Here is a 15,141-nt window from a genome sequence, read left to right as displayed (position 1 = left end):
CTAGCTCATCTGTAACACCAGCCTGCACCAGAACTCTTCTTCCACCTTGCAAGCACCTGATCACATTTGAGTCTTCTCAAATCTTTGGTGGTTAATTAACGATTTTTTTTTTTTTTTTTGTCAGCATGTTTCTTGTGACCCTGTTAACTATTTGCAGCAAAACGTTTGATATTTCTGTGATCACGCCCCAATATATTAGCAATCCAAGAGTGCTCTGTCCCTCTAAGAGTTTTTTTTTTTTGTAATTTTGTACTTTTCAATCACTTAAATCTCTCAATTTCTTTTGGCCAATTTTGCCTGAGGAAAAGAAGCTGCCTAATAATTATTAACACCTTGATATAGGGGTTTTGATCTCCTACTTAAATATCTGGAAGTTATAGTGCCTGGTCTGTTTTTATTTTTATTTTCTTATAACAAACTTCATGCTGATTTTGTTGATTTTACTTGTCTAGTTTGTAAAATTCAACCAAAAGACTGTAATCACTATACTGTTTATACATGTGGAAATAATTTATGACTGGTTTTAGTGGCGTCTTCACCTCAAATAAATTAAGAGAACATCACTGATTGAGGTTGCCTTTGATATTAGAATCTGATCTAAAACATTTTAGGGTGACGCTTTACATTATTCTGCAAAGCTTTCACATTAAGGGAAAAATGCTGAATTAACTCAATGCTACTTTCATTAGTGTCGCTTAGTTCCTACTGTCAGTGAACGCAACATACTCCACCTCCTGACGTGTTTACGTGGTGGGCGCCTCTGCAAAACGGTGCGGTGACTTTGAGTAACATTCAGGTGGCGTGTATCTCTTAAACCTTTAATATTAAACATATTGAACTGCCATTCTGCCAGTAATTATTACTAAAGTGAAAAAGGGTTGAAAATATTCCAAACAGGTAGGTTTATTTATGCTCCTATTAACAGCTCATGGCGGGTTAGCTTCGCATTGTTTAGCTAGCATAAGTTAATGCTGGGCTTTTCTGCGAGATTTATGAACATGATTTGAAATCAATGATTTACCAGCTGCAAGTTTAAGATAGAAACCATCCCATAAAGGTTTATTAATAGTTGATAAGCGGTTTGTTAACAGATGCAGGCAATGTTTGGATCAATACGGATGCATCTAAATGTGCAATAAAATATGTGAAGTGACTGTTGTAACCATTATATTGGGATTTTAAAAGAAGTAGACCTTTAAGGCGAAGTAGAAGGTAAAGGTTTCGTGGTGCATTTATACCCCGACACTCCGCTACCTCTTCATAAAATTTTATGCAACTCCATATTCTATCTAATTAGAATATGGAGTTCACCTGTGCTTAATTTAATCTCAAATATAAAACCTGCTGCTTTGCAAAGGGCTCAAAGGTTTATTGCAGAATATTGGGGAACAAACAGCGTCAACACAACAGACGGGGATTAAATTGTGGAGAACTTTTAAGGCGAAGCAACCGTGGAAATAGTTAAATTACTTGACAATACTGGAAGAAAACCCCATAAAGGCTTTGAATAACTTGAGACTGCCTTACTGCAAGACGGTAAAACCATGCAAAAGTTTGTATCAATGCATGTCCATGCATTGATCAGGTTTTGTTAGATTTGAAAACTGATGTTCTGTGCTTTTTGTCCAAACTGCTTGAGTTATTTTGCAAAGAGGAGTGGCTCTAAATATGCAAGGCTGATACATTCTCAGAATGACAGAGGGGTGCTGGGAGTGAATGTAAATCCATGCCACACTTTTGATGTAAAAAAACAAAAACAAATTCTGACTTTGCAATCAGGCTCTACTTTGAGTTGGATTGCAACATAAAATCTCAGTGGAATAAATTGACGGTTGTGGTTATAATGTGACAAAGTTCATGGGATGTAAATACTTTTGCACACAGACTGCTTTTACCACAATGCAAAGTTTGCAAACAATGTTATGGTCTGTCTGTGTGAGACTTGTGTGTGCCACCGGTAAAGATAAGTGACCTTTTTCTTCAGATTAGTCCCTTAAATCATCAACATCTCATAAGGACACTGTTTAATTTTTTCTTATTGTATCCTGGTGTATTTTGTGTTGGATTTGACCTGCAGACACGTTGACGGTCATTTTCTCATTCATTGTTGTAACCTTGATAGAAATGACTTCCCAAATCCGACAAAACTTCCATCAGGACTGCGAGGCTGCAATCAACAGACAGATCAACTTGGAGCTGTATGCCTCCTATGTTTATCTCTCAATGGTGAGAAACACTTAAAAGCCACTTTTGTTCTGTATTATTTTAGAGTTACAGTAAGTGGAAAATATGTTGCTACTTTATTACCCTGTTTTCTCTTTTCTTTAAGGCGTACTACTTTGACAGGGATGATAAGTCCCTAGAAAATTTTGCTAAATTCTTCAATGCCCAGTCGAAAGAGGAGCGTGAGCATGCAGAGAAGCTGATGAGTCTGCAGAACAAGCGTGGAGGCAGAATATTCCTGCAGGACATCAAGGTATGCACAGATACTTTTACTAATTAGTGGAAATAAATTATTCTTGTCAGCAGTTGGGTCATCTTTAGAATGTAAAAACCTAATTTCACAACCAGTGGTTCACGTTTGTGTGTTGAAACCAGTCCTCTTGAACACGTACAAGTTTGAGTCATCATGAATTATTTGTGTGTTAGAAACCCGATAGAGACGAGTGGGGGAGCGGCCTGGAGGCCTTGGAGTGTGCTTTGCAGCTAGAGAAGAGTGTAAACCAATCCCTGCTGGACCTGCAGAAAATGGCAGCGGAACACAATGATCCTCATGTGAGAAACAGCCAAGCAGAACAAGCTTTCAGATCTCTCTTTGTGATCTGGCATTTTTCCAATACAACGTCTTTTGTCTTCCTATACAGATGTGTGACTTTGTAGAAACACATTTCCTGGATGAGCAGGTGAAATCCATCAAACAGCTGGCAGACTGGATCTCAAACCTGCGTCGCATGGGCGCTCCTCAGAATGGGATGGCCGAGTACCTCTTTGACAAACACACCATGGGGGAGGAAACCAGTTAAACTGAGTAGCAAATCATCGCCAATCTTCACCTCTGGGGAAGAACTGTGTCAAAATTTCTCAAAATATCATGTCATGTGGCATAATAGCCATTTATGCATCAACCTTCTGTGGCAAGATTTAGATAAATATGCGTTTGGAGTTTAGATCATGCCAAAGTAACATTTATCAGTGGTTGTATGATGGAAAGAAAGTTCACCTTCACACCTGGATTAAGACCACCCTACGTTCTCAAGAATTTACAAAACCATTCAAATCATAGAAAACCTCATTGTAGTGAGGAGGCAATGAGTGGCTCTAAATAGCAGTCGTAGTACTGCGTTGTTAGTACTACGACTCCAGAAAAAAATTAAGAGACCACTTAAAATGATCAGTTTCTCTGATTTTAGGTACATGTTTGAGTAAAATTAACATTGTACTTTTATTTCATGAACTTCTGACATGTCTCTGAAATTCCAACCAAAAGTTTTGCATTTGCAGAAAATGTAGCGCTTCCAGACCTAAAATAATGCAAAGAAAACAAGTTTATATTCAGTTAGAAACAACAATACTAATGTTTTAACTCAGGAAGAGTTCAGGAATCAATATTTGGTTGAATAACCAGGAGGTTTTCAATGGGGCTCAGTGCAGTGGGCTCTTCGTTTTTTCCAGAGCTGAAGTTGTTTTTACTCCATTGTTGGCTATCCGACTGAATGGTGTTGCCACAGGTATTACCGCTACTCTAGGGTTTTCCCTCATAATCTGTAGATTTTACCGATAATGGTAGGCAGTTTCTGGTCCTAAATGATCAGTTTCAATCTTAATGTAGAGGAACAAACTTTATTTTCATCAGCTTTCTGACAGCACAAGAGAATGAACTTGAAGGATTTTCTGTGCTGAACTCAGTGGACCAGTGTAATTATTTTTATCTGAGATACTTGGCAAGTGAAGGATCCACACAGAACCTCCCCAAGATGGACTTTTTGATAATCACTGAGTTTATTTTTAGAGTTGTGCTGTCTTTATTGTAAAATTACTTCAGAAAGCCTTCTCATCCTTCTCACCGCCCTCCATATCTAAATACAATACCACTAGACATCAATGCAAATTCATTCCATTCATTCTGGACATGAACTTTCAACAATCTCCTTGTTTATATCTGAGGTATGTTTGCCTCTAAAACACTAGGATTTATATTCTATAAGAACCATACATAAAAAAATCTTCTGCACAAGCGTCATGCGGATTTCTGTTTTTTGGGAGCAGCAATGCTGCTTCCAGGCTCTTTCCTGTAGAATTTGTAAATACTGTGCTACCACCAGGATGTCTGGAGAAACATTGCTAAACTGCGTCATGCATTATACGGACCGCTGACTGTTGAGGATGTGGTGCGGTCTCAGACCAGTGTGAAGGAGAACTTGCTGAAAAATATACATATTTTCCAACTGTAAAATAGTTTCACTTATAGCCGATGACGGATTGGTTTCTTTCATTAGCATTAAAGCCATAACCTGCACTTAGAATTGAATTACAGTCTTAGAAACAAAGCCATAAATTTGTATTCAGTATAGACAGTGAAAATAGTAAGTATTTTATTTTTTTCTAAATTGATCTTTTCATTATTTAAAGTGACGGATACCCATGAATCTGAGTAGCTTTTACATCGTATATTTCCCAAACTTTGCTCTTTATTGAAAAACATTGTTTTGTTGGTATAATTTCCTCATTTTTGGTCAGTTTCTTTACAACTTTTAAAGTTTGAGTACAGCATCCTGTAGTTACTTTACAGCATTGAATATTCTTGTTGTACGTACAAAAAAGCTTGTCTTATGAAAATAAAGCAATAATATTCAAATAATTTATGGGGTTTATTTTTATTTAAATAAACAATGATAAAAGTAGCACAGCATGTTATTTAATATATAATTTAATAGCATACAGATTAGCACAAAGCTAAGAAGAGGGCTATAAACAGTTAAGCTTGGGTTTCAGTAGAAGTGTACAAGTTTGAAATTTCTTACTGGCTCAGTGTCAGTTCACTTAAGGGGATTTTTGCATAAGAAGTAGGTCAAATCTGAGCTAATTCAGGAAATAGGCTTTAACACAAAGTCCTTAATTTGTAGATGTGGGTTTGACAAAGTCCAGCAATGTGTCATACATATTGATTTCATATTAGAGATGTAATAAGCTACTTCAATGTTCAGCATGACTGGGTGCTGGCCTTAAAACGTCTCTTGGCATCAACAAACTAATTCAAGTCACAAAGAGCTAATTCCTTTTTTACCATAATGTTTCTTGTTGTATCACTGATTGAACATAGTTCCAGAATCAAATATATAAAAGGCTTCAAATTAGTTAGTTTTTTCCTCAGTCCTGCTCCCTTTCTCTTCCTTATTCATCCCACCGTCCACCAGAACTCCCAGCAGATCCCCCTCAGTCAATGAGATTCCCGAATCATTGGCTGAGTTTTGCTGATTCGCTTCTTGTGAAGGCGCAGATGTAGAAACTGTGTTCATGTTGGTACTCGACCCAGCGCTTCCGCTCCCATTGCTCATCCTCGGATTTGAGGTGAAGTTTCCATGGTTGCTAAAACCACTGTGGCTTGTTCCATTGCAAAGACTTCCTGTTGTGGCAGCGCTGTTGGTGCTTGTTGCATTAATGCTGCCGGAGCTACTGTTGGGATTACAGGGATTTGGTGCCGCTGTGTGAGAGGGGGGAGTGAATGAGAACACTCTTTCACCTCCACCTCCCGTTGCCCGAGCACTCAGGGGTCCTGGCTGGCTGTCAGCAGCTGGGAGGGTGTCTAAAGTGAGGCGAGGGGGCGGCGGGCGTCGGGACAGTAGGCCATGTCCTGGTCTGAGTTTGGATATGGGGCAGAGTTCCGGTGCTGGGTCGGGGAAGGAGAACGCCGGTCCACTCTGCGACTCTCCCTCCCCGCACAACCAGGGAAATGCAGAAGATGGAGGTGGTGGGAGATGGTTGGGTGTGTCAGGAGCCAGTAACTGGGAGCCCACAGTCGGAGGGGCCATGGAGCTGCAGCTGCGTTCCCAATCGTTTTGGGTCCGCCGGGGATGGCGAGGGCGAGGCACTGCCGGGGGCACACAATGAATTGGTGTTTGGGGGCAGCTGTAAAATCCTGGCCTTTCATACATGGGAACAGTGGAGAAGGCGTAGTCCGGATCCCGGTCCTGGTTCAAAGGGTAGCGGGCTTGAGTAGGGGTCGATGGTGCTTCTGGGTGCAAGTAAAGAGGGAAGCGGTTCAGTGGAGCTCCAGGGCGGCGGCGCAGCAGAGGCACCCGGGACGAGCGAGGAAAGTTTGGGGACTGGACGCCCAAGAGACGGCCCAACCCTCCAAGTAGTGGAGTGGTATAGTTGGCTTCTTCATGTTCTTTGATTTGTTCCAAGTTGGACTGGAACTCCATCTCCTCCTTAGGAACACTAGAGGACATCAAGTGCATAATTACCCAGCTGTAATGAATCCTTTGATTGTTTTCCAGGTAACAAACACATTACTTTACCTGATATCTAAAGCCGAACCCATGAAGGAGGGCTTACGGTGTTCAGCACTGGCAGGAGTGTAAGGAGGTTGGGGCTCCGACTCATTCCAGTACATGTCCCTCTCAACCAGTGGCAAGCTGTCGTACATCTCATCCACAGACAAAAGAGACACCTGAGACACAACGGAAACCTCCACAAGTCAAACACCCTAACAGCAGCTGTCCTTTAGATTTAAAACACAGCTGGGAAATAGTTTGCACCTGCAGGTTCCGATCAACTAGCCAGTTTGTTTCAAAGTCATCATCGTCTTCACCAAAAGGGTTTATGAGTTGCTCAGCCACCTGAGACCATCAAAACAAAAGATCATGTTATTGAAAGCTGAAAGTCAGAAGTGATAATAAGCTTTTAGCTTTGCCTCACCTTCAGCCAGCCAACATAGAAAAAAAACTGCAGCAGGGTAAAAACCGGCAGGTAGAAATCCACATCATGTCCCGAATATCCCTGAGCAGGATCCAGGAACTGTCGGCCGATCAGACAAGCCAGAAAGAAGCTGTAGACCGCAACTGTTGCCACCTAATTGAAAGGCATCAGTCATTTGCTTAACTGCTACACCTGTTATTGTAGAAAATAAATCCCACCAACCTGAGTGTAGACGAGAGGCAGGCTAATCCAGTCATAACCGTACAACTTCATACACTTTGCCCTCAGGCTGTTCAGCTCCTGAATGGAAAATAAAACAAAATTGGTCCAGTTAAAATGAAGGATGTTTATAAGTTACTTCACGTCTCGCCAACAGGCTGATGACCTACAGTGAGAATGGCTGTGAGGGCCACATCATTGTTGATGCGACCCTCAGTCCGGGCTCTCAAAGCCAAGTTGACGAACCATGTGCAGGGCACCCAGAACTTGTTATGGGGTGAAGGTAGATCCTCCAGGTGCCTCAGTTCCTCTGAGGTCATCAAACCTGAAAGGAAGAACCATATCATGAAGGTGTGTGACCTTCATGATAAAAGACTGTGTTCTTTTATGGTATAAAGGCGCGTTGGATGGCTTTCATTTGTAAGCTATTGGATTTCACTGCCATGCCGTACCTGCCTGCACCAAATGCTCAGTGGTTGGAAACCTCTTGTAGACGGCAGTGCTGACAGAGCGGTAGATCAGAACTCCTGAGAGGTTGACGTAGCGCATCAGTGTTCTTCGGGTCAGCCTGGCAGTGTCATCGGTCCCACGGACATGGCCTCCTACTAGTGCTGCCAAACGGTCTGGCCAGGGTATGTTCTCAAACTGACCCCACCAACGGGAAACAACCAGAGTCACATAGAAACCTGTTAAAAAATTTAATTAACATCAGATAAGAATCACAGTTTCAAAGGGCTGTATTATGCAAAATTCACATTTTGCATTTTTTTGCACTTCCAATTGGATCTCTGTTACTTCTAAAAACAGACCTAGTATGTAAAAAAAACTCAGCCACTTTTTGGCAATAAGTTAATGTTTTTTGGTGTCTGGAACATGAACCGTTTTACAAATTTCCCAAATGTAATGTCTCTGCCCCTCACCTGTTCAAGGAAGCACAACAGTTCACCTTTAAAACCACCAAAACTCACCCAACACAAACGACACAGGGATGAGTTCTGCATAGCGATCACAATATATCGACAGCTTCTCAAACAGCCTCTTCTGCTCACTGCTTAGTAGAAACCTGGTGAAAAAAAAAAAAAACTAAGTTCATTCATAAGCCGTGAGGGTCTGACCAGTTACCCCAACATGTGTGTTTTTGGACTGTGGAGAGAATCCACCCATGCCAGCTCCACATAGAAAGTCCTTAACTAGGATTTGAACCCATGACCTTTTTTGATATGAACAGTCCTGCAGAATATCTTTTCAAATTTAATTTCAGTTTCTTGTCAGTGGTTCTCAGTTTGTGTGCTGAAACTCTCATAAGGGGCTTACTGCTTCTGTCAAACATAATTTTCCTTTGAAGAGATTTACACAAGTAGCAACATAGGAAGTGGTCGCAAACAAGCTTTTTTTTCTCTACATAATCCTCCTATTTTGTCAGGAATGTTTTTAGAAATGTAAGCCAAAACGTCTCTTACATCTGAAACTTTACCTAATATTGACTGTTGTCTAAGCTCTATGCTTAATAATAAAACTATTAACTGCCCTCAATTGTTCAGAACAATGTCTGAACCAGCTTATGAAATGACTGACTATTGAGATTTAGGAAAGATATTCACTCGATTTACGTTCAGGCCGGTTCAAGGCCTCTTAATCCTTAAACCTGCAGGGACTGTTCACCCAGAGGCGCTTCAAAATATCCTTGACTGATGTTTTTTCCGTAACCCTGAAATGTTTTGCTAAAAGACCAGTGTTGACTGAATGCCTGTAAATATGTGTCAAAGTACGATCCTGTGGATCTGCATTTACCCCTTTACAGACTTATTTGCTTTTCTTTTCTCATATGTACATTTCTACATTTCAAACAAATTTTTAAGTCAAAGATAAGGTGAGTAAAAGCAAAAAACAAACTATTTTAAAGAGATGATTTTATTTCCCACATTACCCTTTACTCAATCTGACTGACTATTCTTTTATGTTATGGAGGAAATTTGGCCCACTCTTCCGTGGAACATTTTTCATGTCACTTCTTCTTAGACTGTCTATTTACAAATTTGGAACAACTTATAAGTTGATTCTAAATATTTTTGTGTCCAACTAAAAATAAACTTGTATTTTTATTTGATGATTACATATTAGAACAGAAATACAGTATATACACATACACAGAAATATATTTTAAGATAGCACATCTACATTAAGAGAAATAAAAAAAAGCTCAACCTGTTTCTAAAATGGATTAAAAAAACAAACTGCTGCTGTCAGTGTGAGGAAACGCCTGATTTTCTTACATATTTAATAATAATTATTATGCAGAATCCATCAGATTGCAGTAACATGTACTTGTTCCTTGTCTTTCTCATACATATTCAATAACCAAGCATCATACGTCATTATTAGAGCTTTTATCTGCATTTATACAGAATCCTACTACCTTCTTTTCTAAACGAAGGTTTTAAATAATTAACCGACTCCAGTGATTACCTGTAAACCACGCTGAAGAAGTAATAGAGCACAGTGAAGATGATGAGCTCTCTGTACAGCAGTTTGTATATGCTGCCTTTCCATCGCAGCAGCAGGTGAAAAAAGGTCCCCAAACCTGCATCAGCAACTCTCCGAGAGTATGTCACTGTCATTGCTGTCTTTCACTGCTTCTTCCAGACCAATCTGCAGGCAGGATGTGGTCTAACATGAGAGAACCCGATGGATGGAGCGTCTTTGTTTTTTTTTGGGCTTCGCTTGAGTTCAGCTTCAGTGTTTGAACTGGAACTCACAAGCCCAACCTGGCAACAAATCTACAAAAACGAACAGACACTTTTATTATTCTAAAGATTTACCTGCATTATGAGCCGATACATTGCTCTAATACAAAACACATTTTATTTAGTCAATCTATCATTAAATAAGTGATTTTATTTCATGTTTTTTCAAATCAATCTGCTAAAACACACCACAAAGTTTGCCTTTTAAAGTTCACCTTTCAAAGTTTTACTACTTAACGCTCAGAACCGACTGATGCACTCACCAGTATGAAAATGAAAACACCTGGCCATCCTACTTGTTGTTGCTCGAGACGTGGGACGGCAGAGCCCAGGGACAATGTTGGAAACGGCAAAGAAGGAAAGGAAAATGTAAGCAAGGCTCTCCCACACCTCCGGTCACTTGATGTGTTAATCTGTCTGTGCAACAAAGCTGCATTGTGAGGCCAGATCCTGCTAATCTGAGCAAATCTGAGCACCACACTGCTGCCACAAATAGACATGAATGTCGAGTGCTATGATCTGACACTGAGGAGCATATCTTTCATGTTGTTAATTCATACACACACATATAAAGTTTACTATACTAAAGAAAATACTGATAATAATTTGTTTGACTGAAGCGGCTTTGAGCCTTCAGGTGAAAACTAAGTTCGGCCCCCTCAGCTGGAAGAAATGTGTACAGCTGAGTTGTTACTGGTCAGCAGAGGTTAGCGATTAACCCTTCCTGCCAAACCAGGAGACTCAGATCAGGGCGAAGTACTGCGAGTTTGGTGAGTTAAACTCACAGGATTAACTAAGCAGAAAAGTGCTGTTTTACAGAATTTTGTGCTCTGGCAACAAGAAATCATGCTGGTGAGTATTTACTTTGTATCTTTAAGTTATAAAACTATTTCAAACATGCAGATTTAGAGTGTTTTACAAGTGTTATCTGAAAGAAAATGTATTCCTTTAGCATAACTCGTGAAGAAAAAAAGTGTTTCACCCTGTCGTGTGGATTTTAAGGTATTGTTTTTGACTTTCTTCTCTGTCAAGTGCTAAAAAACCCCACAGACATCAGGTACATCCAGCTCAGTTTCAACAATTTGCCGAAGTAAGTCTTCACAAAGGAAAACTTGCTGCTTCTCACTTGGACTGCTTGGGAAAGAGAGAGAACCACATGGATGCTTTCGAGGGAATTCACAGCGTCCGTATTTCCTCATCTCCGCCGACTTCAGCCTCATCCACCCCAGGATATGAAGTCCTGAAGGCAGGCCGGTCGGGAATAGCAGTCTACTCCTCTCCAGTTTTCTTTGGGACATCTGCAGTCAAACACCAGTCCAGCAGGGTCACTGCGGAGGAACGCTGTGTTGTTGGACAGTAAGTGTCACTTTCCGAGCAAACCGTGGCAAAAAATCTGCAGAAGGGAACTTTTTTTTATTTGCTTAAATGCCAAAATTGAAAGTCTATACTAACATGGCAGTGACAGTATTTGATAAGGTCGGTGTGGCTTTCTGCCCAGGGCGGCACATCACATGGAGGGCAAAAAATAAATAAATAAACAAAGATTATTCAAGTTTCTGTTGGTTATTTGGATGTTCAGTTAGTGGAAATAAAAAATGCCACTAGGTTGTGTAAGCACTGTAAAGACATCCTGCTGTACAGCAAGAGAGGTATGCTTTCACATAGCAGGTGGTGGGCGGTGTGCTCTGCTTAAAAATCTATTGTTGTGTTTGTTCCACAACAGAGCGAGACTGTGCCGCGTCAAAGTGAGTGACGTGTAGAGAGCTATGCACTGTTGAACATTTTAAACCAAAATGACGTCACGCCTCAAATCAGAAACAACTTTGCTCAGGGAAGAATCAGCCTCAGCCTCAATATCTCTTGCATTTTTTTTTTTAGCACAATGGAAAAACGTGGGAATCTAAGTTTCTGAAATAAAATGTGATTTTAAAGTGGGATAGACAGTGAGTGCCATATGAGGCTATGTCTTTCTGGTTATATGTTAATATTTCTGATAATTAGACATTGAAGTAGATTTTATTTCCACCGAATGCTGTTGTGTTGGGCCCCAGAAGGAGATGCTTGCCCAGGGTGCCAACTATATGGTTCCCTCCATTTATTACAAAACAAATGGAGTTAGGATTGATCAAGCGTCTTTGAGCCGGTTTATGGCTCTGTAATCCTTGCATGGCACTTTTTTTCTTTATGTTTGTGGTTTTCACCTTGATATTAAAGTTTAGCATTAAACAATAAATATCCTGAACTTGAAATGTGCTTTAAAACTGCGCCTAAAGTGCAGTTTTGTACTGTGACAGTGTCTGTGTCTGCTGGGATGAGTCTGACGGGAAACTGGGAGTGGAGGTGCCGTCATGTGACCAGAGAGGAGGGCAGGAGAAGAGGAGAAAGTTGTTTTCTGTCTAAGGAAATTATTATTATTTTACAGGACCTGCTGAACGGTACACTAGGAACGTATTCAAGGCCAACCAGCTGTGCCGTTTTTCTTTGCCTTTTTTTGTTTTTGTGTCCTGCTCCTTCACTGCTGCTGCTTGTTCTTCTTCTTCTTCTTCTTGTCGACGTCAGCGTCCGCATTCCTCCGCTGTGATTTAAAACGGCTGGGATTAGTTTCAGCGAAACTAGCTACCCTTAGCTCACTTTGTTCCGCCGTTTATTTGTCTAACAACGAGAAGCGTGGGGGGGAAAGGAGGAAAAGGGGAGGCTGACACGCGTGAGGACATCAGTGGGGGTATTTGTCTGCTGTCCTGGACTCTGACAGGGTAAGGCTGCCTGGGTATTAAAGATTAAAGAATCGGGACTGACGGCTAACTAGCTCAGACTGCTTCAAAACCTTACTGATCCATTCTTTGACTCAAACTTGGAATTTAAATATTACTAGAACACGACATTCAAAGGCTGCGAATGCAAAATCAAAGTTTTCCAAACTATGGTTCGGGGTTCCTCTTTGGTCCGAGGCTGGGGGAAAGGACGCCAGATATTAAAGCTAGAACATGTCAGAAAATTCAATGGGTTATATGTCAATCCAGGCTGTTTCATCTAAAGAACACTTCAAAAATGCTGAAAAGAAATCCAGATACTCAAATGATACATGCATGATGCAATCATGTGTTCAGGTTAAACATTAAGACGGTTACGGTGCTGTAAACGCTGAAGTTGCTCCAGGTCAGTTCACATTGCCACCAAATGAGATTCACTTTGTTGCTCTCACACCTCTAAGGAAATCATGGTGTTGGTGTATTTTTCTTCCCCACACAAATGACAATTGTCATTTTGTATTTAAAAAAAAATCCCCAAATCCCATTTAATTTAATTCAGTTATTTTTATAGGGACTTTGTACATAAACATCAATTGTAACAAACAAACGGCTATTTTTCATTGCAGTCCACTGCATGGAAAAATTGTGCATTATCTGAAAACTTCATATTACCCTTTATTCTGAATTTATTTTTGCTCTAAATCCCTATTTAGGCCAGTTGATTCTAATTAAACGTGATAGATTGTAACCTCAGACAATGAGTGATATTTATTGAAGTCATGAAAGGCACATTTTCTTATTAAACTCAGAATTACAATCATTCTAGGAGTAGATTACAGTTATCTCAGTGATATCACAACAAAAATAATGTTGCTGGTTCTGATGCAGAAAAACGCTGAAAACTCCAGAACCTTGATCATCCCAGTATGCATGCACTATTCAGAAGGAATGAGGGGGCAGGGGGAGAAGGAGATAAATTATATTTTATATATGCATACCTTCTCAATGTGAACATTTGAAACTGCAGCCTGGGATACAAAATCCCCTTTTTCCTTTTCTGTTTTGTTTTTGAGGGCACAACAGCTGAAGCATAATCAGTGGTCTGAAAATGAGTTTTAAGTTTTTGATTCTTAAAGCTGGAACAAAGAGTTCCTATTGAAGATGCAAACTCACAGATGGTGTGAAATGTGCTCTGAGTGAGTTTTATTTACTGTCACAAGAAGCTGGCAGCCAAATGACAGAAATAAAACTGTAGAACATTCAAAATTCATGTAAATATAAACCGTGTTTTTCATTCTAGGGTATGAGTATTTAAACATATCGGTTCAGTTATGTAATCACAATGTAAAACATGTGCAACTCTCTCATTTTGTCTCGGATATGCACAAATGTCCTAAAATATATAACTTTTAATGGAGACTAGGTGGCCCAATATAACCTTTTAAAGCTTTTCTATAATCTCCCTACCATTTTCATCATTGTGCTTGGTGGTGAGATGAACCAGATTTCTGATCTAGCCTCATTTGTCACTATTCCAATTACTTTAATCTTTTTAATTAACTCTTTGATAGTTGAATCTACAGAAGTTTCTGTTCCTGTCCCAATCTTCTGATCATTACATATCTGTTCAAACTGTTCAGTTTCAAAAAGTGTAAAGCACTAGAACAAGTCAAACCTTTTCAGCTTGATAAAGTCGGGATTTATCACACTGTGCAATGGACGATATCAGGCTGTACAAACTGTTACTGGAGCAGAATCACGCCATAAAAGACCCATTAGTCCAACAATGAAAGGAAAACGAGTTATGGGTGTTAACGATCTTATTAGCGCTGACTCTGAGAAGAGTGAGATGAGGAGAGGGAGCAATAATCAGACGTCTGTCACAAGAGCACTCACACTCCAAGATTGTATTGTAGGTTGTTTAAGGTCAGGAGAATACTGTCGCACTGAATGGAGACATATTAAAGGAAAACGTTGAAATTTTCTGAAAAAATTTCCTCCAATCAGAACCTTGAAGAAGGTTGTGTTTTTGTGTATCTCGTATTTTAAAAAACTGAGAGAACTGCGCCTCTGTATCACGTCATTGTTATTTCTCAGGGAAACAGGAAGTCATGGCTTTCTAATTAAATACGCCAATCAGTTTAAAGTATACATATAAAAACTTCAGCTCTGTTTATTTTTTATGAACTCCGAGGAGTAATTGTGGCAATAATTTTGTTTAAATAATCCCCGTCTAAATAAATGTGCTCAACGTTCAGTGTGAGAATATGCCACTGCAACAAAAATAGAATTTATATTACAGCTTTTTACACATCTTTATACCAGACATCCCAGCAACTGTTGTATATTATCCGTTGACGTAAGTAGGTTAGTAAGGGAAAACGTGTTCCTCTTTTTGAGCAGTTAAGGTTTCTACAAATTATTGAACTCCATGGCTGTAGATATAAGAACACCAGGGCTAGTTTTCTGTATTTCAAATAATTTAATGACGCCAAATGTTTGGAGGTGGT

General features: G+C 39.9%; 2 protein-coding genes across 3 annotated transcripts; one reads left to right on the top strand and one right to left on the bottom strand.

The window, feature by feature from the left end:
• The first annotated feature begins 720 nt into the window (after positions 1 to 720).
• Positions 721 to 4,858, top strand: fth1b (ferritin, heavy polypeptide 1b). 2 transcript variants are annotated; one of them, XM_015012162.2, is made up of 5 exons: positions 721 to 897; positions 2,123 to 2,226; positions 2,330 to 2,476; positions 2,650 to 2,775; positions 2,865 to 4,858. In XM_015012162.2, the coding sequence occupies exons 2-5, from the start codon at positions 2,125 to 2,127 to the stop codon at positions 3,021 to 3,023; spliced, it is 534 nt and encodes a 177-aa protein (XP_014867648.1). In that variant the 5' UTR covers positions 721 to 897; positions 2,123 to 2,124; the 3' UTR covers positions 3,024 to 4,858. The 2 variants fall into 2 exon arrangements, with proteins under 2 accessions (XP_014867648.1, XP_014867649.1); XM_015012163.2 differs by lacking the exon at positions 721 to 897 and adding an exon at positions 1,375 to 1,536.
• A 106-nt stretch (positions 4,859 to 4,964) lies between these two features.
• best1 (bestrophin 1) lies at positions 4,965 to 9,755 on the bottom strand. Its single transcript, XM_015012146.2, has 9 exons — positions 9,604 to 9,755; positions 8,106 to 8,200; positions 7,590 to 7,823; positions 7,308 to 7,462; positions 7,141 to 7,218; positions 6,919 to 7,071; positions 6,759 to 6,839; positions 6,519 to 6,670; positions 4,965 to 6,438 (listed from the first exon to the last, which is right to left on the bottom strand). Exons 1-9 carry the CDS (start codon positions 9,753 to 9,755, stop codon positions 5,352 to 5,354), a joined length of 2,187 nt encoding a protein of 728 aa, XP_014867632.2. The 3' UTR covers positions 4,965 to 5,351.
• Positions 9,756 to 15,141: the final 5,386 nt, after the last annotated feature.

Source organism: Poecilia mexicana, unplaced genomic scaffold (genome assembly GCF_051168715.1).
Source record: "Poecilia mexicana isolate PSO_F unplaced genomic scaffold, ASM5116871v1 scaffold_6, whole genome shotgun sequence".
Classification (NCBI taxonomy): Eukaryota; Metazoa; Chordata; class Actinopteri; order Cyprinodontiformes; family Poeciliidae; genus Poecilia; species Poecilia mexicana.
Note: the sequence above shows the minus strand (reverse complement) of the source record. Positions and strands in the feature narration are given on the sequence as shown.